The sequence below is a fragment of the Leptodactylus fuscus genome, chromosome 2 (assembly GCF_031893055.1).
Source record: "Leptodactylus fuscus isolate aLepFus1 chromosome 2, aLepFus1.hap2, whole genome shotgun sequence".
Lineage (NCBI taxonomy): Eukaryota > Metazoa > Chordata > Amphibia > Anura > Leptodactylidae > Leptodactylus > Leptodactylus fuscus.
The window spans coordinates 104,668,955-104,691,667 of NC_134266.1; the positions used below are offsets into that span (position 1 = coordinate 104,668,955).

Sequence of the window (22,713 nt, forward strand, 5' to 3'; positions counted from 1 at the left end):
TTATGGAAGTGCAAGTACTAATAATAAGAATGCAATTGGCACCAGCAACACTACTCCTGTTTTTTGTTGTTCTTCCTGAAAATGAAGTTCTGATTACTTAACTCTTTCATCACAGTTACCACAGAATACTGTTTCTGAGAGTGATGCAATCTTGAGGCAGATAATCTTGAGAAACTTACCACGGGTTCTTTCTGGAATGTCAACCACGTCTTCTTTGTCTTCAGTGATGGTAGTGATGTGGCACCTGCTGAAAAGTATTTATATTTGTATGAGTCTTCCTCTTTTTGAGGAAACATGTTTTGCAAGTACAGGAGGTGGAAGAGGAAGGTATGATTGTGGGTGGAGGAGATAGCAGTGGGAGGGGGTGTTGTACTGATAGTTGTTTTGGAAGGAGCACAAGGGGGAAATCTCATGGTGGAAATTATGAGGTTTTAAAATAATCCCATGGTCATGATAAGTCAAAAAAATGAGGAAGGTGGTAACATTGTGTAACACCCCCTTTGGCCACACCCCCGGGTAGAGGGGCATTTGGGTAAGTATAAGATGCCGTTCTACCGTGATTAGCGCAGTGCCTCCACCCTTGTCGGTGATATTATGGTGCTTCCGGGTTAACAGTGCCTTTCTTCAGATCTCTGCCCGAGGCTTGACAAGGTATAGCCCCGCCCACACCAACACGCCAGAGAGGATTGTGGTATAAACAAAGAAACTTTTATATGGAACTTAATAAAAGTAATGATGAAGTACAATATGCAATAACAGTCACAGCATCAGTAAGAGGTTGTACTTTAAGCGATAAACCGATCTAGAAAATGGCAAGTCTATGTGGCAAAGCCCTAGGACAATGTATAACAATCACAAAAAACTCAATCTTAATACAAGGCCTGTTGCCGCGGCTGTGGGAAACTCTTCATTCGTATTATTTTATTTATTTTTTCATAATTTTACTTTAATTTTTTTTCTTTTTATGTAGATTGTGAGCCCCACATAGAGCTCACAATGTATATTTTTTTCCCTATCAGTATGTCTTTGGAATATGGGATGGAAATCCATACAAACACGGGGAGAACATACAAACTCCTTGCAGATGGTTTTATGCCCTTGGCAGGATTTGAACACCAGGACTCCAGTGCTGCAAGGCTGCAGTGCTAACCACTGAGCCACCGTGTGGCCCCTAATTTTACTTTAATTTTTATCTTTTACTTTGAGGACATCTGATCACTGCTTTTTTTTTTTTTTTTTTTTGGTGGGGGCCAGTTACAGGAGGAATACAGCCTCCTGTCGATAATTGTGTGAGCCATTCATTGGATATATCAGTTTGGGAAAAGGTGCATGCTACCATAGACACATGGAGCTGCAGTAATGGACAAGAACAACATATGGCTTTCATAGCCCACGGGGTCAATGATCTGAGTGGCTACAGTCCAGAACTGGAAGCCATTTTTGTTAGATCCAGCCATAGACAGGATGTTACAAGTACAGGTGCTAGCATCACCACATTTCTGTAGACCCAATTCCCAAACCAAGCATGGCCCATCTGAATACTCCTCTGTGAAACTTTTCCAGCCCCCATCTTCACCAGAGCAAGCCATTGCTACCATTTCCCTTCCCTTGTTTCATGGGTATAAGGTGAAATGTTGCAGTATGGTTTTACTGGTAACAAGGCTGTATCAGCCACACAGAGGAAAAGCTCCTCTACTATATCCTGTAGCAAGTATCTCATTGGATAGCTGTCTGACAACTACAATTGTTCAGTGTTGTCAGCAACAATGGTACAAATATTGGGTCTGCAATCAGGGCCAGTTTTAGACAAAGTGTGGCCCTGGGCAAAATTAAAACTGGCCCAAAATGCTGACATACTAACAACACTGTTTTATTCTGGGGTATATATTGGGGTATAACAGTCCGTGGAGTCTCATCTTCCTCTTGTTTGGTGACAGCTGGACACGTATTGGGCAGCGATCTCCACAGTGGCCTCTATACAAGGCTCAGGTAGTACACTACCTCCACACTGTGACTACCTCCATTATACTACATAGTCAAACAAAGACAATAGTCGTGCACTACACGTACTTCTTCCTAATAAACATCAGATCAATTCAAGGGTTTTTACAGCCCCAAATTAATTTTCTTTATACTGATAACCTATCCACAGGACAGGTCCACCAGTATGTGACACCTGAACCCTACACAGATCAGTTTCCGGGTGCCAGATGCTGCTAATAGACAGAATGGTGCACCGCTCCTGTTCAAGTAATAGGTACAACGCTGCATTTACCCAAAACTACCACTATACAGTGGATGGCGCTGCTGTGCGACTCCTATTACAGTAGTAGTGGTGCTGCAAGTTGTCCACTACCAGCTATCAGCACCTGGAGGCTGCTAGAACAACAGACAGATACGACAGATCACATACTGATGTCCTGTCCTGTGGATACATCAGTATAAAAAATCAGTTTGTGGCTGGAAAACTCCATTTAGATAGTGATTTAATAATACCCTTTTCTTCCCCCAGTAATAACAACCCCCTTCTTGCCTATACGCAGTACAAATGAGCATCTTTGAATTACCTTATGTGATGTTACAGTGCTCCCCTGTAATAGTCCCTGCTTATGAATAATAGTGCTCCCTTATAAATCAGTCCCTCTTAATAATAATAATAGTCCCTCCTTATTAACAATAGAACTCTCCACTGGTCTTATTATTAATAGTTTCTCCTTATAAATAGCCCCCTCTTATATAAAATAGTTCCCCTTAGCCATGATAAGTGATTTCATTGTGCCCCATCTTCTATGCAGTCATTTGCAGCACCTTTCTCTAGCATAGATTTCAACAATATTGGCATGCACAATAATACAGTTGTAATAAAGGCTTTCTCCAATCCGAGTCACCAGACCAAAATTCTGGTGCTGCGGAACCCAGGACCCTTTGAAGACGTGGCCCTGGGCATTTTCCCAGTTTGTACTCCTAACGCTTGTTTCAGTGCAGTTGGGTAGAATAACACAATGTACTGAATATGATGGTGCGCTCCTTTGTTAAATATATATATATATATATATATATATATATATATATATCCATCCCATAAAACCATTGTTTTTCCAGTATAACCACCATGTGTGACACACCTTCCCCCAAAACAAGCTAATTTTGTAACTGTTTAAATATTTAAAAAATGCATAAAGGCAAATGGTAGCGCAGTATATGATTAAACTAGTAGGTTGTGCCCACTGCTTACCATTTATTTGCCTTAGCCTCGTTCACACGGTGTAACATGCCGCGTGATGTGGCACGTGTACGCCGCGGGACCCTTTGCGTGCCGTACACGCTCCCATTGATTTCAATGGGAGCAGGGATCGTATGCGCCGCGCTAGTTTGCGGACGTGAATAAATGCATGGCCGCAAACTAGCGCTGCGCATACGATCCCCGCTCCCATTGAAATCAATGGGAGCGTGTACGGTACGCAAAGGGTCCCGCGGCGTACACGTGCCACATCACGCGGCACGTTACACCATGTGAACGAGGCCTTAGAGAGCTGAAATAGGACTAGATACAGTCCTAGGAGCCTTGAGAGTGTCATGCGCTATGATTAAAGCCACTTTCAGCTCAGGTTTGTGATGAACCCTAAACTAAACAAATCTTCAGAGATTATGAAGATGAAGTAAATGTGCACTCATCTAATTACGACTCTCTTTATACTTGTGTCAGAGTATGAAACCATGACCCATTTGATGTAATTGTTTCAAGTGAATCCTAGCCAGAGGAGGCTCATTTTATTCATAAATTTTAACAACATTTATGTTACACTTTTCGTCTCTAAACCCAGTCTGCCGTGATATGTTTCTGAAAGAAGTGCTGTCCAATCAATTCATGTTGATGTCATGTATGTAAACACAAGGTTCCAATAATTCCCATTCTGTATCAGAGCACCCCGCACCCTCCCCCCCCAACACACACAGTCATTGTGCCTCATTGACTGTGTGTTGAATTGTTACTTTTAGAATTAAAGGGCCATTCAAACTCATTTTTTTTTCTCACTGACACGTCAGAATAGCCTTAATAAAGGCTATTTTTCTCCTACCTTTCGATGTCTTCTCCGCACCGCCGTTCACTTGAAATCCCGTTTTTTGTCAGTATGCAAATGAGTTCTGTTGCAGCACTGGGGACTAGGGCCCCAGCGCTCAAACAGCACTGGGGGCATCCCCAATGCTGCAAGAGAACACTCTCCAGCTCCGCCTTCATCTTCTTCAGCAACGGCCTCTTCACACGTCTTCTTCCGGCGTGCGGGGGCGGGGTGTCAAAATTCAACACATGCGCAATTCGGCTCTGCCAGCGGGCCTGGGGCAGAGCAGACTTCACATGCGGGTGGCCATTTTTTTGTGCAGTATATTTTTTATGCACAGTACGCTCTTGTAGTTCTATGGCTGCCTGCATGTGAAGTCAGCTCTGCTTGAGGCCCTCTGGAAGAGCTAACTTGTGCACATGTTGAATTTTGACACCCCCCCGGAAGAAGACGAGTGAAGAGGCTGTTTGAGTGCTGGGGACTGCCCCCAGTCCTGCAAGATAACTCATTTGATAGATTATAATAAATTATAATAGAGTCCGTGTGCTTTCCGTGCGGTGTCCACACGGAACATGCAGACAGAAAAGTACTTCATGATCTACTTTCCTGCCCGCATGTTCCATACAGAGACTGCGCGGAAAGCACACAGACTCCATTATAGTCTATGGGGTCCATGTGCTTTCACTGCACACCGCTTGCTAATGCTTTCGTAGTTCATTCGGGGGGCCCCTATGCGGACTTCCCGAACGGATTACCAAACGCAGATGTGAACCAGGCCTTATACATATACCATATGTACATTATTATAGCATATATACACACATATACATTCATATACCATATATGTCATATATATACTTACAGTATATGAATGTATGAATACTATATATACTCACATATATACATACACTCACTCCTACACATTATAGTATACTGTATATACATACCTGTATACAAACATACAGTACTCACACAATATACAAGACACAAACTTTAAACAAATGTGCACATGTCTACATATTAAATAGACAGATTTTACCAAAATAATATACTCACATTTTCCAGAAGAGTGAACCATCACAGCAGACTGCTTCCAGTCTTCCCCACACGCTCCGATGTGAGAGATGACTCACTGTGAGGGGGAGGGAGGAAGTCCGGGCAACACAGCAGGTCCTCACAGGAAAGCAGCCATAGCTGCAGCAGGTCAGTGAGAGGATTGCGAGCAGCCATTATAGCTGATGCTGCACACGTGCCCTCCGATATATACTTTCCATATATATTGAGAGGACACTATGTGCAGCTTCAGCATCAGCTAATGGGGGCCCGTTTGTGTTGAGGCAAATGCAGATGCCTTGGTCAGGTGCTCGATTGGGGGCCCCTGACCAATGTATCTGCATTAGTACAGTCAGGGCTCGGGGCCCACCGGGGAATTCACCGATTCCCCGGTGGGCCAGTCCGACCCTGCATGGGATCCATGGCTGAATCAGCTGTGGAATTAGCGTCAAAATTGAGTAGTCTGCTTATTTTTTCAGCATTTGCTCTAATCTTTTCAATGGGAGGGAGAATGAGGGCTGAATCTGGTACATGTAACTGTATATGTGTGTGTATACATGTTCAGTCTTTTGTGTGTGTACATGTTCTGTCTTGTTTATATATATATATATATATATATGTATATATCATACACACACTTCCCAACATCTGCCGTAATAGTACGGTGGGTGGATACTGGGTCTATGGTGGCTTACAGCCAAGGAAAACCCAAAAGTCATTATCTCAGAAAAGGTGCACAAGCAACCAGGATAACTGCAGCCTTGATAGGATTCTTTTGAGAAGGCCATTCAAAAATTTTGGGGAGATTCACAAGGAATAGACTGCTGCTGGAGTCAGAGCTTTAAGAGCCACCACACTCAGACGTATCCAGGACGTGGGTTACAAGTACTGCATTCCGTGTGTCAGGCCACTCATGACCAAAAGACAACGCCAGAATCGTTTTACCTGGGCAAAGTAGTGAAAGAATCGGACTTTTGCTTAGTGGTCAATGGTGGTGTTTTCAGATGAAAGTAAATTTAGCATTTTATTTGGAAATCGTGGTCCCAGAGTCTGGAGGAAGAGTGAAGAGGTTGTACACAATCCAAGCTGCTTGAGGTCTAGTGTGAAGTTTCCACAATCAGTGATTGGGTAGCCATGTCATCTGCTGCTGGTGTAGGTCCACTGTGTTTTATCAAGACCAAAGTCAATGCAGCCATCTACCAGGAAATTCTAGAGCACTTCATGCTTCCCTCTGCCAACAAGCTTTTTGGTGATGAAATTTTAATTTTCCAACAGGACTTGGCACCTGTCCTCAGTGCCAAAAGTACCAATACCTTTTTTAATAACCACAGTGTTATGAAAGCAATACACATTCCCCAAAATGGTATAGCTAAAAAGTACTCCTGGTCCTGCAAAAAAAATAAAATAAAATAAAATAAAATAAAAATGCTATAAAAAAGTTATTGGTGTCAGAATATGGCAACTTTTAGAATAAAAAATATTTGCAAAGTTTTAGATTTTCGTTAAGAGGTTAAAATGTAAATAAAATCATATACATTTGTTATCCTCAAAATTGTACTGAAACATAGAATATAGGTAACTTGTCATTTTGTTTGCAGAGTGAATGCCGTAAAAATAAAGCCCGTAAGACATAGAACATGTAAATGTGTACACAGAGAGAGGAAAGAACACATACCTGGATTGATTACATTGGACTGCCACAGACCATTGCAATTATTCAGCCTGTCATCCCCTGCAGTACAAGACTTTGGGAGGAGGAGGGAATTGTCAAACTGTGTGGACCTTTGGTTTAATTGGGGGGAGGCAGTCAGCACCCAAGCAGCCAAGGGGCCTTCCTAGCACCTTGGGGTCCTGGCACTTGCCTGGGTTTGCTAGGTGCTGATACCAGGCATGACACCTGTGCTGCTAGTTATGCCAGAATACTCTACATGCAAAGCACAATTCACATTCACATGTAGAAAACTTAATGAACATCAATATAGCCACCAGACAAAAAACATTCAAGGCAGAAACTGTTCCAGACAATATATATAATATCAATTACCTTGAATATGTAAGTCTTTTTTATGACTGCTGTTAGACCTATCCTTTCAACGTGTCGATGTGTCAATAAGAAGTATCAGTGCCTGGCTCTGTATTGAATCGTGCCTCTCCACACCATCAAGTGCAGGCAGTGGCTTCTCCTTACTGGATTCTCTCTTTTCCAGCAGTGTGGAGGAGCTCTGGCCAGTAGTGTCCTCCACGTGTATGCCAGTGCTAGTAAAAAAAAAAAAAAAAAAAAAGTGACACCACAGCTGTAAGTACACTGCTCAAGATAGACCAAAAGCTTAATTTCTTCTATACGTTTTGAAAGCCCATTGCTTTCTTCCTCAGGTAAATGATGATCTCATAAACAGTAGTCTGTCTCAACTAGAAGCATGGGTGTTATAAATTACTAGAGTGAATTACAAATATTATTAACACTGTTGGCAATAAACTCACTGTTAGCTATGTGTTTACTTACGGAGATAACCTACAAAGAACCTCCCCTGTCTGAGCCCTTATCAGCAAAATTCTATTAGGTGTCCTGATAGCAGAAAACCAGGAGATAACAGTTCTGAAATACAAGCTTGCTCTCCATAACTCAGCTCCTCACTTCTTTTTTGGGGTCAGTGAGCTAAGTCACCCATCACTCGTCCTATAGTGATAGATAAAATCAACTACAGGTCATGCAGCAAGGAAATTCTGTGTAAAAAATGAGAGGAATAATCTCACATAGCAGGCAAAGGAAGAGGCATTGTATTTTTTATTTTTTTTTAATCTTGAATATACATAAACTAGCAGATTAGATATGATCCTTGAGATGGGAATACCCCTTTAAGTATTCAAAAATTCTATTTTTGGTATTGGTGTGGTATCTATTGTTTACATTTTCTTTTTTATTTCAACAATGTGTGAAGAGTTTGGAATAGTAATGCCACAGAGATGGAAAATCAATGTAGGAGAATATGTTTGAAGACTTGGAGAACACCTGAGAGTTTTGATTGACATGTCTCCTCCATTTTCTGCTCTAAATATTTTATATTGTATAAATAAAATTGTTTGCACTTCAAACAAAATTATTTTTGAATGCTATTGTAAATTTTGTGTAATAAGATTATTAATTGATTTATACAAACAGAAATCAGCTGCCATATTCTATGAGCAAGTTTTGCAGGACTTTTTGTTAACCGAGTCACAGATAGGAGTCACATCTCCATGTAACATTTCACTTTTTCCACTGTATAAAAAGCTGATGTGTTTTGCATCCATTTGTAGTTAGAAAGTAATTATTTCACTTGTATGTGTTTCCTATTTGAGTCTGTTATTTTTTTAATCGTTGACTAGTCCCATTAATTGTTTTCACAGAATTTTTAATTACATGAGGAGAGCACAGTTCACTGATTTACTAAAGATACAGTGCCTTGCAAAAGTATTCGGCCCCCTTGAACTTTTCAACCTTTTGCCACATTTCAGGTTTCAAACATAAAGATAGAAAATTTTAATTTATTGGGGAAGAATCAACAACAAGTGGGACACAATTGTGAAGTGGAACAAAATTTATTGGATATTTTAAACTTTTTTAACAAAAAAAAAAAGAAAAGTGGGGCGTGCAAAATTATTCGGCCCCTTTACTGTCAGTGCAGCAAACTCACTCCATTCAGTTCAGTGAGGATCTCTGAATGATCCAATGTTGTCCTAAATGACTGATGATGATAAATAGAATCCACCTGTGGAGTAAGTAAGTCTCCGTATAAATGCACCTTCTCTGTCATAGTCTTAGGGTTCGGTTTAAAGTGCAGAGAGCATCATGATGGCCAAGGAACACACCAGGCAGGTCCGAGATATAGAGAAATTTGAGGCGGACATCTGCCTTGTATTCTTCTTTATTTTCTGCCCCCAGTTTACAATGCAGAACATCAGTATTCTGTTGTGGCTTTCCACCACTGATTAGGCACAAATGAATTAGTCTAACCAGTGGGGAGTCTCAAGCTGCAGCTTCTGAATCAACTGCAGAATCTACAGCAATATCCACACTTTTTTTTCCAGCTTCCTGTTCCAATTAGTTTCAATAGGAGGCAGAATGAGGGAGGAATCTTTTGCTGATTTAGGTGCGAAATCTGCTGCAAAATCGGTTCCACCATGTAAACAGGGCCTGATACTGTTAATAGTACCACTCCACAGTGACCCCCACACAACATTATCTGCCCACAGTGGCCCGCACACGGCATCATATGCTCTGTAGTGGCTCCTACACAGCATTATATGCTCCACAGTGGCCCCCCCAAAGTAATATATGCTCCAAAGAACCCCCCCCCCCCCAAGCTGGTTCTATTATTATACTCTGGCATCAGACCCCAGAGTTTACTAATCGGAGGCCCAAGGGTAGTGATCAAAAACAACAAACACTTATACTTACCTTACCTCACCTCTCCTGGGTATCCTCACTCCTTCCTCCATCCTCTTCTGTCTTGCAACTGAGGTCACATGCTGCAGACATCACTGCTGGGGCCTGTGATTGGGCTCAGCGGTCCATTGGATCCCTTAGTGCTGAGGCCTGGGCCACAAAACGGACAGGTACAGGGCTTTATCCTCTTATCCTGAGTTTTTGCCCTGGGCTCACTGCCACAAACACAGGCCCATAATAATATGTGGGCTTCTTTATGGAGCCATAGATCGGCACTCTGACAAAGCACATGGTCAGGTGTATAGAGCCTTATTATGGCTGTTCTGATACCACTGGACCACACATTAACACTGCTGTATTATGTGCTCCAATTTTGCTATGTGAAGGTCCAGAGGCAGCTTGTGTCCTGTACTAGCTGCTTTAAATAGGGGAAGCAGTGGAAGAAAATTCTACAGGCTAGTTTATGTGAATTGGCTGGCGGCTAACTAGTGGTGTCCCATCCATATCTCTCCATATTACCATATAAAAATGAAGTTCTGTCTGTCTTTCTGTTCTTTACGTGCGACCAAACAACTCGATCTTCATCTTCACCAAATTTGGCACACAGATATTTCAGGTATCCGGGAAAGTTTAAGAAGAGGCCTCATCTCACAATATTACAGATATATATATTCTATGTAGAAAAATTAACTGAAAAGTGGAGGACACTATCCACTCATAGAATATATTTAGATTAAAACATAACTTTTATTAAATTTCTTTAAAAACAATTAAAGCATAAATTGTTACACACCGTGCTTCAGTGTATCTAAATTGTGAAAATAGAGAGAACAGGGAGTGGGCATAAATTATCTACTTCACCTTAAAGGGAAATACCTCACTACCTATACCAGATCAAGTGGCTTGATCCCAGGCACTGCAACACAACAGAAACACCTTCAAACAGGCACCAAAGATTAGCAAGTCTTTCACTCATATGCCAACTGCAATACACACGGTCACTCCACATGTACAATCCAACACTGATATCCAAACTGAGATACACGCATTAGAGGATTAGATACACAGGTCAGCACCAGTGGCGTAACTAGGAATGGCGGGGCCCCGTGGCAAACTTTTGACATGGCCCCACCACCAAACCGACAGTGACGCCAAAGACCTCGATCAACCCCCTCCTCCGCACTCTATTATGTCCCTTGGTAAGCCCTGCACACAGTATTATGTCCATTAGTGGCCCCTGCACACAGTATTATATCCATTAGTGGCCCCTGCACACAGTATTATACCCCATAGTGTCCCCTGCACACAGTATTATGTCCCTTAGTGGCCCCTGAACACAGTATTATACCCCATAGTGGCCCCTGCACACAATATTATGTCCCTTAGTGGCCCCTGCACACAGTATTATGTCCCTTAGTGGCCCCTGCACACAGTATTATGTCCCTTAGTGGCCCCTGCACACAGTATTATCCCCCATAGTGTCCCCTGCACACAGTATTATTTCCCTTAGTGGCCCCTGCACACAGTATTGTACCCCATAGTGGCCCCTGCACACAGTATTATAGCCTATAGTGGACAAACATAAACAATTATTATACTCTGGGGTCTTTTCAGACCCCAGAGTATAATAATCGGAGACCCAGGGGAATAAAAACATAAAAAATTACTGTTTCTTACCTGTCCCCAGGCTCCTACGCTGTCTTCTCCGCTGCCGTCCTTCTTCTATGATGTCGGACATCATATGACCGGGGAAGCAGGCCAGGTTCATGTGACGTCAGAGACGTCAGACAAGTAGGAAGGAAGCCTGACCAGGATCGTGGAGAGGTAAGTAACACTGTTTTTTACGTTCCCTTACCTCTGCCGGTCCGCCGATCATTATACGTGGGGGTCTGCAAAGACCCCCGAGTATAATGATAGTGTTTGTGGGGCCCGCGGTGTCACTTACTGATCCCGACCCAGCCAGGATCGGCAAGTAAATAAAGCCTATTAAACAGCCTATTAAAAAAATAAAAATGCAGAGGTAGCGGCTGTCACCAGGCCCCCTAATGGCCCAGGCCCTGTGGCTGCTGCCTCCGCTGCCTCCGCGGTAATTACGTCCCTGGTCAGCACACAGTATCACATGCCAGAGGATTATATATGTGCGTCTGCACACAGTTCCAAATGCCAGAGGATTACATATGCACGTCTGCACATAGTACCACACGTCGGGGGATTAGATATGTACATCTGCACACAGTACCACACGCCGAAGGATTAGATATGCATGTCTGCACACAGTTCCACATGCTGGAGGATTAGATATGCGCATCTGCACACAGTTACACACGCTAGAGGATTAGATACCCGCATCTGCACACAGTTCCAGACACCGGAGGATTAGGTATGCACATCTGCACATAGTACCACACACTGGAGGATTATATATGCACGTCTGCACATAGTTCCACACACCAGAGGATTAGATACCCGCATCTGCACACAGTTCCAGACACCGGAGGATTAGGTATGCACATCTGCACATAGTACCACACACTGGAGGATTATATATGCACGTCTGCACATAGTTCCACACGCCGGAGGATTAGATACGCGCAATTGCACACAGTTCCACACACCAGAGGATTAGTTATGCGCATCTGCACACAGTTCCACACACCAGAGGATTAGATTGTTGTATTGTTTGTGATTCAGGCTGGAATTGGCCACAAATAACAATTAGTTGACCCTGATAATAATTATAACATTTATAATTAATTGCATTAAATCTGGCGAGGCTTCATAACACAGTTATTATTGTTGAATAAAGCTGTGGCTGAACTCTGGCCAGTAAAAGATTTTCATGGTTGAACTGATATTATTTATTCATGGTTGCAAGGTTAATTTAAACGAAGTGTGTTTTAAAAGAAAAGCTGAGAAGGATGAAGTGTACACTGAGTGTAGCCTTTTAGGGTTGGTTCACATCTCCGTTGGTATTCTGTTCAGGGGGGTCTGCATAGGGACTCCCCCCGAATGAAAAACCAAACGCAATTGCAAGCACTATGGAGTAAAAGCACACGGATCCCCATAGACTATAATGGGGTCCACGTGCTTACCACCAGATCTCCACACAGAACATGTGGACAGGAAAGTAGTTTACAATCTACTTTCCTGTCCGCATGATTTGTGCGGGCAGCGTGCGGCAAGCACACAGACCCCATTATAGTCTAATGCAAATGCAAACGCTTGCAAATGCATTTGGTATTCCATTCAGGGAGTCCCCATACAGACTCCCCCGAATGGAATACCAATGCAGATGTGAACCAACCCTTATATAGAGGAGCTCCCTTAATTTCTGAACTTTTTTCTAATGTACATGAAATATGAATGCACAATTTATATAGAGTTTAATTTCAATATATATTATATTTATTAAGTTGCTCACATGTTAATAGGCATAAATAAGAAAATGTTAACCAGTGTGGAACCCAATTCCTTGCCTTGGAGAATTATTCTAATGTAAATCCTGTATAGTTCAAGCTACAACATGCTAGATAACTGTAACTTGCCTATATATGTTAAATTTATATAGTACAATCTGGAGACAGTGCTAGATGCCATTGGGTGGCTTTGTCAGCAGGAAGTGGTAGATTCAGCAACGTCTGTGTCAGAGACACATTTGTGGTCACAATATAATAGCACATAACTAGTAGTGAGTGTAGCTGAGCACAACAGCAAATACGGATAAACTGCCCCGAGCTGTTGAAGTGCAATAAGAGGGCTGAGGAATATGTGGGACTGTTGAATGTACCAAGAAAGCCATAAACTATAACTCCTAATCGTGGATGACGAGAGACTGGTAGTGGGAGAGGGTTGCTAAACAGGACTGAGCTTTGCAGCATAAATTGCTTAAAAACATATGTACCAGTTTGTGAGGGCTTAGTGTGGTACATATAGTACTAGTTACCACTACATAAACTGAATCTCTAGGACAAATTGGTTGAACTTCTACGGTGATAAAAGCATGGAGACTTCCAACTAGTTTAGCAGAGTGTAAAAGTGTGGTGTACAGATAGAGCCCAGCATGTCGCTGAGGACAGAGCTCCTGAAATCTGTCTGGTATGCCTTCACATCACTGGATACAGAGAAGAGTGGCAAGGTCTCCAAGTCCCAGCTCAAGGTGAGTGCTTTCCTTTCTTCTTTTAAGCTCTGCAATCTGATTGTGAATAAATATCTTTTTAAAGGGGGTTTTCATGCTGTGGAAAGGGAATAAGCTACAAAATGATGGGGGTCTGACTGCTCATGGCTGTATCGATTAGGAGAACTGGAGAATTTTGTTCCATGTATTGAATGGAGAGATGGTCACAGAGTGATTGAACACTGCCTCTTTCCTTTCAATGGGAGCAACAGATAACCAAGCGCTGTACTTCACCTATCTTCACGACTCCCATTGAAATGAATAGAGATGACATGAGTGTCTGACCACTGTACATTCAGAATAAAATCCTCCATTGTCCTCCAGAGACCAGACCTCTCCTGATCTGCAAGTTATTCCCTATCCTGTGGGTATGGGAGAATGGACTATAAAACTTTCCTTAATATTTTTAATTCCTTTTAAACCTACTGCTAGCAATTACATTGCACTTACAGTTTTGGAAACTGAAATACTATATCACAGAGAAAAGTTTGATATTTGCAGCAATTTATGAGCTAGGATTCCCAGCAGTCTCTAGAATGAATTACTGTCTCACATGTCTTACAATCTCTGAGGCAGGAAAACCATGGGTGGACTGTAAGGTTAAGATCAAATAGCGCTAAAGTAATTTGCTTACTTGTATAGCACCAACATACAGCACTTTCCAGACATTGCCAATCAGTATTCCATATAGGGCTCACAATCTACATTCCCTATCAATATGTGTTTGCAGTGTGGGAAGAAACCGAAGTACCTGGAGGAAACCCACACAAAATGGGGAGAACATACCATCTCCTTACAGATGTTATCCTTGGCTGGATTCAAACTTAGGACTCTAGCGGAGCAAGGCTGCAGTGCTGACCACTGAGCCATGTGCTGCCCTATAGTAAAACATTTCTGACAGAATCCACCACAAAAAGTTTGCCTCCAATTCATTAAAATCCACTAACAGAAAAAAGAACGGTCCTGTACCGGCGGATTTCAGCTGAACCTTTTATTGAAGTGAAAGGGAGTAGTAAGGCCTTATTCACATTTTTGCAACATCCGTCACATTTTGCTATGTTCATTTTAACAACACATTAAAAACAATGTGTCTATTCACATGTCATTTTTTTTGACTGACCATTTTAAACAGAGCATGTCAGTCTTTTAGAACCAATATATCTCATTTTTAACTGATGTAAAACAGATTGACATCTATTTTACATCCGCAATAAACGGGTGAATGGGTTGGTTCAAAAAAGAAAATCCATGAAATTCATCAGTTTTTTAAAATGATCATTAAAAACTGACATCCATTTTTCACAGCAATTTTGGCTGTTTTCAAGAATCCCTCATACATTACATGAACCATTACATGAGTATGGAATCCGTGAAAATAGACAAAAATGGTCCATGACAACGAACTGTCAAAATACCCAAACTTCGGTGTTGTGTGGATATCGGGTTACATTCATATGACTGAGGTGAAAAATTACCATTTTTGATTACGCCAGTTTTTACAGATCCCCCATACATTTGAGTGTATGGAGGGGACTGTGAAAAAAAGGCAAAAATTGAACATGACCTATATTTTTATGGCTTGTTATAACACACGATCAAAATAATGGTCATGTGAATATTTTGAATATGAATTGTATTTTGTAGGCCTGAATGTATATCCATTATTTATGAGCTGCCCTATGCTTATGATTTTGTATACTTATGACCATCCTTCCTTCTCATTGTGTTTTTTGATTTATAGGTCATTTTATAGCATGAATTTTTTACTTTTTATTATGAATTCCATAAATGCTATATTTTATGATTTTTACCATTATTTATTAGGCAATGATCATTAAAGGAAAGACATGTAGGTTTAATTTCATTGTGGAGATAGCTTGGCCGGCTAGGGATGTGCAGGTCATTTTCCAAAACTAGCAGTGGCAGGATACACTATCTATAACTTCTGTATACTATTGTGTAGGTGATTTATATAAACCTGTCTTTAAAAAAAAATAAAAAGTCCTTCTAGCTCAAGGCAACCATCTTAGGCCTATTGTACAAGTTGGATGATTTTATGTTGCAGTTTAGTGAATTCTTTGTGAGATCTAACCATGATCATATATCTCATATGCTGTGTAATGTACTTCATGCAGATGTTTGTTGGCCTTCACTAGTAGAAATAAAAAGCAACATGACACAGAATGCACTAAAATCACTTTATGCAGAATTGAAATGACCTACTAGCAGAGGACACTTCGGTGAGCTCAGGCTCTATCACGGTAATAAGTTCCAGTGGTGGGGCATAAGCCAACTGTATTTACAACTGATTTCAGAATAAATCACCTATACTATGGAATGTGATCTAGGGTCTATGGCCATAAGTGGGCTGCAATAACAAGAAACTATTGGATAACATTAAAAGTACAAGTGTGCATGCTCTGTAAAATCCTTTACAGTTTAACTGTTCTCAAAGCCTTAAAACTTAGGTGTAACAGTCATTATGTAGAATATACCAGTCACCCATGTCAGACTGTAGGGACAACTAATTTAATTGGTAGAATCCTGCCAAACAATCCCACATGTTTCTAGACCATTGTGCACTTTGTAAGGTTTACACTGTGATCATCTGGTTAGCTGCAGCTTCTACTTAATTTTTTTAGTTTAGAAGTAAGATTAGACTGTAACCAAGATCTTCTGTTAAACTGTACATTTGTATCTAGTAGAGAAATGGTGTTTCACAAGACAGAAGATGTTAGAAGCAAATATAACAAGAGGAGATGTGTTTGTAGAAATATGGGAAGGAAGTATAGCTGTTCTTGCATAAATGGCAAAATCAACAAAATGTTCTGTAAAAATATATGTAATAGTCATCTGGCTTGGAACATGTAAAAAAAAAACAAAAAAAAAAAACTACATGGCTGTGGGGTCAAAATGTTTACTATACCCCTTTATAATTTCCTCAAATGGGTTGTCAGGATAAACTGATAATTAACCATTAAACTAAACTCCCCCCCCTCCTAACTTCTAATTTACTTCAATTAAAAAAATCTATGATTACCCATATCCCTGGAGCGGTCATGTGACCACACCAGGGGCAATTTCTGATAATCCGGTGACGTTCCGTTTCACTGCTTCTGAACGTCACCATCACTCTTCCCCCTCCTCCAAGTCACATCAATACTTACCAAGCCTTCCTGTATCCGGGGACGGCTCCTCCCTTCTTCATGTCTCCTAGCAGTGGGTTGAATAGGTTAGCCAGGGAGATGGGGAGGGTGCTAGTAATTGCTAGTGGGAGGGGCTAGGAATCAGGGTGGGAGGGGGTTAGGCTAGTGAGACAGGGAGGGGCAGTGTAATAGAGTGAGAGAGGATGGGGCTGAATGAGAGGGAAATAGTGTAGCACCATGTAAACAAACACAGAGAATTCTAGCAGCAACCAGAGACACCAAGATATCACTCCAAACACTGCTAAAGGTATATGGGTGTACTTATTAACTCATTACTAACACTAACCGACCTTTCTAAAAAAAAAAAATCTTGTGCCCCCTTTAAGAATGTAGTTTCCAAAATGACTTTTCTGGCAAAATCCTCTCTTTAAAAGCCCAGTGGAAGTCCTTCAGTGTGCAGCCATGTGCAATTTTTTACTGGGGTATTAGCAGTAGCAGCTGTAACAGGGCCCGGGACACTAGGGTTCGGCTGATGTGTTTTTTTTAAATTGGCCATTACCTGATGGAGTAACTCCAGCAGGTAACGGGCCTTATTTACTTATCAATCATTGCTCACGCTAACGGCTGTTCATGGGTGATTCACAATGAGACATAATACTGTGTGAAGGGGCTGCTATGGGGCATAATACTGTGTGCAGGGGCCATTAAGAGGCATATAACTGTGTGCAGGGGCCACTATGTGGCATAATAGTATGCGCAGGGGCCACTATGAGGCACAATACTGTGTGCAGGGGCCACTATGGGGCATAATACTGTGTGTAGGGTCCTCTATGGGGCATAATAGTGTGCACAGGGACCACTATGGGACATAATAGTGTAGTGAGAATAATGGTGAGAAAAGCGCTGCTTTTGCCCTTCTTGGACAGAAACTGAACAGAAACTGGGCAGACCCCATTATAGTATATGGGGTCCATATGTTCTTAAGGTAACTGATTTTTTATGTGGATTAGGTTTCCCTTCAGGGGGTCCGCAAGCGGATCCCCCAATGGTAACCTGAGCGCAGATGTGAACCTAGGCTCAGGTCCAAAATAAATTTAAGAGCGATTAAAGGATGATGCCAACATAAATATTATCTAACATTTCTCTGTTTAATTAATTATTTTTGGTGGTATGACCATTTTTCTGAAAAACAGAGCATTTCACATTTAGATAAAATATTACTAAATTTCCAATTTTTTCATAAATAAATCCATAAAGTATCAACCAAAGTTCATCACCAACATGAAGTGCAATGTGTCATGAAAAAACTCACAAAATTTCCTGAGTAAGTTAAAGTGTTGCAAAGTTATTACAACATACAGCGAAACATGTAATAGAAAACAGGACTGTATCATTAGGGTGATTTTTGGCAGTGTCCTTAAGGGGTAAAAATGACTATTCTTTGTTCACACTCTTTTACTGTAGTGCAACATCTTCAATGTGTGCAACTGAAGAATTGACAGATATAATAACGTTTATCTAGTGTCTATCTTTCTTATGCTGCAGGAAACCTCAGCAAAGCAGGAAATAGAGGGTGGAAGTGGTGGGGGTGGGGAAACATAACTCTTCAAGATGTTTTAGTGTCTGTTATCGCTGTTTATCTCTGCCTTGTGCAGTCTGACCCATTAGTTTTGACTTATAGTGCCATCAGACATAAGTGTTTTCGTTTGTGTTAAACATCCAAAATGCATTTTGAGAAATACATGCAAAGAGTTTGCATTTGCCATAACCAATGATGATACATGTGTTTTGGGCTAGGGCTTTCCACGTGGCGTAAAAAACGTGGTTTCGTTGCAGCATCTTACAGTCCTAGTTCTAATGAATCCCATCCACAATTAGCAGAAAAATAAGCGCAACTGAAATGCTGTGATTTCCAAAACTGTTGCGTTTTTTGGGAATCACAGAATGTCAATTACACCCACAGAAACGTCAGCGGTTTTTCTATAGGTATAATTGAAGCAAAAAGTCTGCAGAGGAAAACAGAGACGCATTTTCAACGTGGTTTTAGCCACAACACTTTTTCGCTGCAGACTTCTTCAAGGAGCCTTAGCTTCAGCCAAAGCCAAGAATGACTACAAAAGGAATGGGAAATATGTAGGAAACTTCTTATACTTCTACCTTTGCTCAATAAACTCCTGGCTTTGGCTCAGAAAACCGCAACAACAAAAAAGCTGCCTTTCTGCAACGTGGCGCATCAGCCTCAAGCACATTTTATGATATACACACAAAATTGCAACAGTGATTAACAGTCTTAGAACTATTGTAATGAAAATAATCCGTAATTGCACCCTGGGGCCCATTTACATGGAGTAAACGTGCGTGTATTTTGGCAAAATACACATGTAAAAAATACACTTGTAAAAATAAGACTCCCATTGACTTCAATGACATTTTACATGTGTATTTTGACGTGTTTTTTTTTACACATGTAAAAAAATGTCATTGAAGTCAATGAGAGTCTTATTATTACGCGTGTATTTTGCCAAAATGCACGCGCGTTTACTCTGTGTGAACAGGCCCTAAGCCTTGAGACACACATGGAGGCGGGTTAATTAAGATTTAAGGCATATGAAACACCAGTCTTAATAAAAGTTGTATTCCCATCTTAAGAACCATATTGAGACTTTTAGTTGAAATGAACTTAAAGGAGTATACCCATCTACATAATTATTTTTAAATGTGTAGATAATTAAAAGTTAAACATTTTTGCAAATATAAGTAATTAGAAATTCTGCAGAGTTTTAAAGATTTTCTCTAACTTTCTTAGTGGTGTCAGTCTGTTATCTTGATCGGTTGCCATGGATATGACCACTAATGCAGGAACTTTCTAAGGTCAGAAAATCAGCCATGATTTCCTTATAGTGGCCGGGATATCTTCTGATACACGTAGTGTCCCTGCCTGATAACCTGGCTACAGTAAGAAAGTCATAGCTGGGTTCCTGACAAGTCCCAGACCATAGAAAGTTTCTGCATTAGTGGTCATATCCATGGCAACCGATCAAGATAACAGACTGTCACCACTAAGAAAGTTAGAGAAAATCTTTAAAACTTTGCAGAATTTTTAATTACTTATATTTGCAAAAATGTTTAACTTTTAATTATCTACAAGTATAGATATGATGATGTACATGGGAATACTCCTTTAAGTGTTTTACCGTATATGTTGCATTTATCTGTCTAGCTCGAGCTTTTTCAGATAGAACTACATTTTTATATTTATTTATTGTTTATTCATTGTTTACAGATGGTTGTCTAGGTTATAGTCCTGCTCACAAGTTTGGATGATGACTCCTGGATGTCTGTATTCTCATGTCTTCTCTCTCACTGCCTTTGGCATAAGTGTCTCTTATTTGTGTATGTAAATCCAGAGGGTTTAGAGCAAGTGTGAGCTGCGAGCTGGAATGAGCTGAATACTAGGTAGTGAAGGGGAGAAAAGGCAGGAGCATAGCTGAAATCCTGAGATGAGAAAACCTCTTTGAGGCCAGGGCCTCACATTGCAAGAACGTCATACACATAAACCGCCGACGTCTTTTTTGCAGCGCCTTTTGGCTGCGGCTCACGTTACAGAAGCAAATTGTTTTTTAATGCAGATTTGCTGCTTTTTTATATTTTTCATACCTTTTCAAGCCACTCCTGACTTTGGCATAAAAAAACGCAGCAAAATCTTCCGCAATGTAGTGCCTTAGCCTTAAGGCACTGATTGACTCATAGTATGCCTGAATTATCAAGAGCCTCTGACCTCTAAATAAATCAAGCGTCCCCCTCCTATCACTAGAGCGATGTCAGGAGTGAGATGAGAAATGTTGCCAGAAGGCTGTTTAATGGACATAGTGTGAGCAGCTGAGTGATGCTCCTAAACTACTTGGCTTAGGAGATGGCCCAACTTGTTGCCCAATTCAGTGGTTGTCAACGGAGTGAGACTTAAGCATTGAAGGGTTTTCTGGTGTTGAGCCTCCAGAGTCTGGCTCCGTGTTTTATCGAGGCTACGCTTAGTACACACTTCAGAGCCTCCTATTAGATGTGAGGGAAGGGGGAATTGGTGTCCTGTAAGTGGTCCTGTTCAAAGTTATGAATCGACTGTTTGAGTTCATTCAAACATTGAACATCATGCAAGAGTGATTCATCGAGTCTCCAGGAGTTGAGGTGTTGTAATAGTCTAGCAGAACATGCAACTGGGGAGTGGTCCGAGAAAGGGTCATTGCCTATTTTGGTTGCGGTTCCTTGCCGTAAAACGGAATGTAGGAGTAATATATAGTCAAATCTGTCAGTAAAATAAGTAATCACTCTAGTCTGGGTAAAGGATAGACCAGGCATCACAGAGCAGCATGGAATATAGAAGTTTTCTGAATTTGTTGAGGGTCTTATAAGTAACTTTTGTCTTGCCAATAGAGGAGTTGAGTCGAGGTGACTGTAAAGGATTGGAGAGTGGTCGGAATAGAAATGAAGAAGGGTATCTGGCCTGAGTTGGGTGTTTAAAGGTTTATTATAGTGTAAGTAATGCCATAGATTTTGCATATGATGACTAGGTATCGAGCGTCAGGATCTAAAGGAATTAAGTATTTTGACCAGTAGGATTTTATGGAAGAAGAAGGCTACTCTCTTAGTTTCCCTTGTGAGCCACTGCTATGGGTCCTTATTGGATAGTAGCAATTTTTAATGACAGGCATGTGCGAGGCAAGGAAGTGGGTTTTCTGCAGGCATAATACAGTGTTGGCCAAAAGTATTGGCACCCCTGCAATTCTGTCAAATAATACTCATTTTCTTCCAGAAAATGATTGCAAGCACAAACTCTTTGGTATTAATATCTTCATTTATTTTGCTTGCAATGAAAAAACACAAAAGAGAATGAAAATAAAGTCAAATCATTGATCATTTTACACAAAACTCCAAAAATGGGCCAGACAAAAGTATTGGCACCCTCAGCCTAATACTTGGTAGCACAACCTTTAGATAAAATAATTGCGAACAAACGCTTCCGGTAACCATCAATGAGTTTCTTACAATGCTCTGCTGGAATTTTAGACCATTCTTCTTTGGCAAACTGCTCCAGGTCCCTGAGATTTGAAGGGTGCCTTCTCCAAACAACCATTTTGAGATCGCTCCACAGGTGTTCTATGGGATTCAGGTCTGGACTCATTGCTGGCCACTTTAGAAGTCTCCAGTGCTTTCTCTCAAACCATTTTCTAGTGCTTTTTGAAGTGTGTTTTGGGTCATTCTCCTGCTGGAAGACCCATGACCTCTGAGGGAGACCCAGCTTTCTCACACTGGGCCCTACATTATGCTGCAAAATTTGTTGGTAGTCTTCAGACTTTATAATGCCATGCACACGGTCAAGCAGTCCAGTGCCAGAGGCAGCAAAGCAACCCCAAAGCATCATGGAACCTCCGCCATGTTTGACTGTAGGGACTGTGTTCTTTGCTTTGAAGGCCTCTTTTTTTCCTGTAAACTCTATGTTGATGCCTTTTCCCAAAAAGCTCTACTTTTGTCTCATCTGATCAGAGAACATTCTTCCAAAACATTTTTGGCTTTCTCAGGTAAGTTTTGGCAAACTCCAGCCTGGCTTTTTTATGTCTCTGGGTAAGAAGTGGGGTCTTCCTGAGTATCCTACCATACAGTCCCTTTTCATTCAGATGCCGACGGATAGTACGGGTTGACACTGTTGTACCCTCGGACTGCAGGGCAGCTTGAACTTGTTTGGATGTTAGTCGAGGTTCTTTATCCACCATCTGCACAATCTTGCGTTGAAATCTCTCGTCAATTTTTCTTTTCCATCCACATCTAGGGAGGTTAGCCACAGTGCCATGGGCTTTAAAC

The 22,713-nt window shown here is 41.2% G+C and overlaps 1 protein-coding gene across 1 annotated transcript in view; it reads left to right on the top strand.

Moving 5' to 3' along the window:
* Positions 1-13,526: 13,526 nt before the first annotated feature.
* Positions 13,527-22,713, top strand: part of DEF6 (DEF6 guanine nucleotide exchange factor) — a 97,701-nt gene continuing 88,514 nt past the window's right edge. Inside the window, exon 1 of the mRNA XM_075266399.1 lies at positions 13,527-13,696. Coding sequence (XP_075122500.1) covers positions 13,601-13,696 — 96 coding nt within the window. The 5' untranslated portion in view covers positions 13,527-13,600. The remainder of the gene's footprint in view (positions 13,697-22,713) is intronic.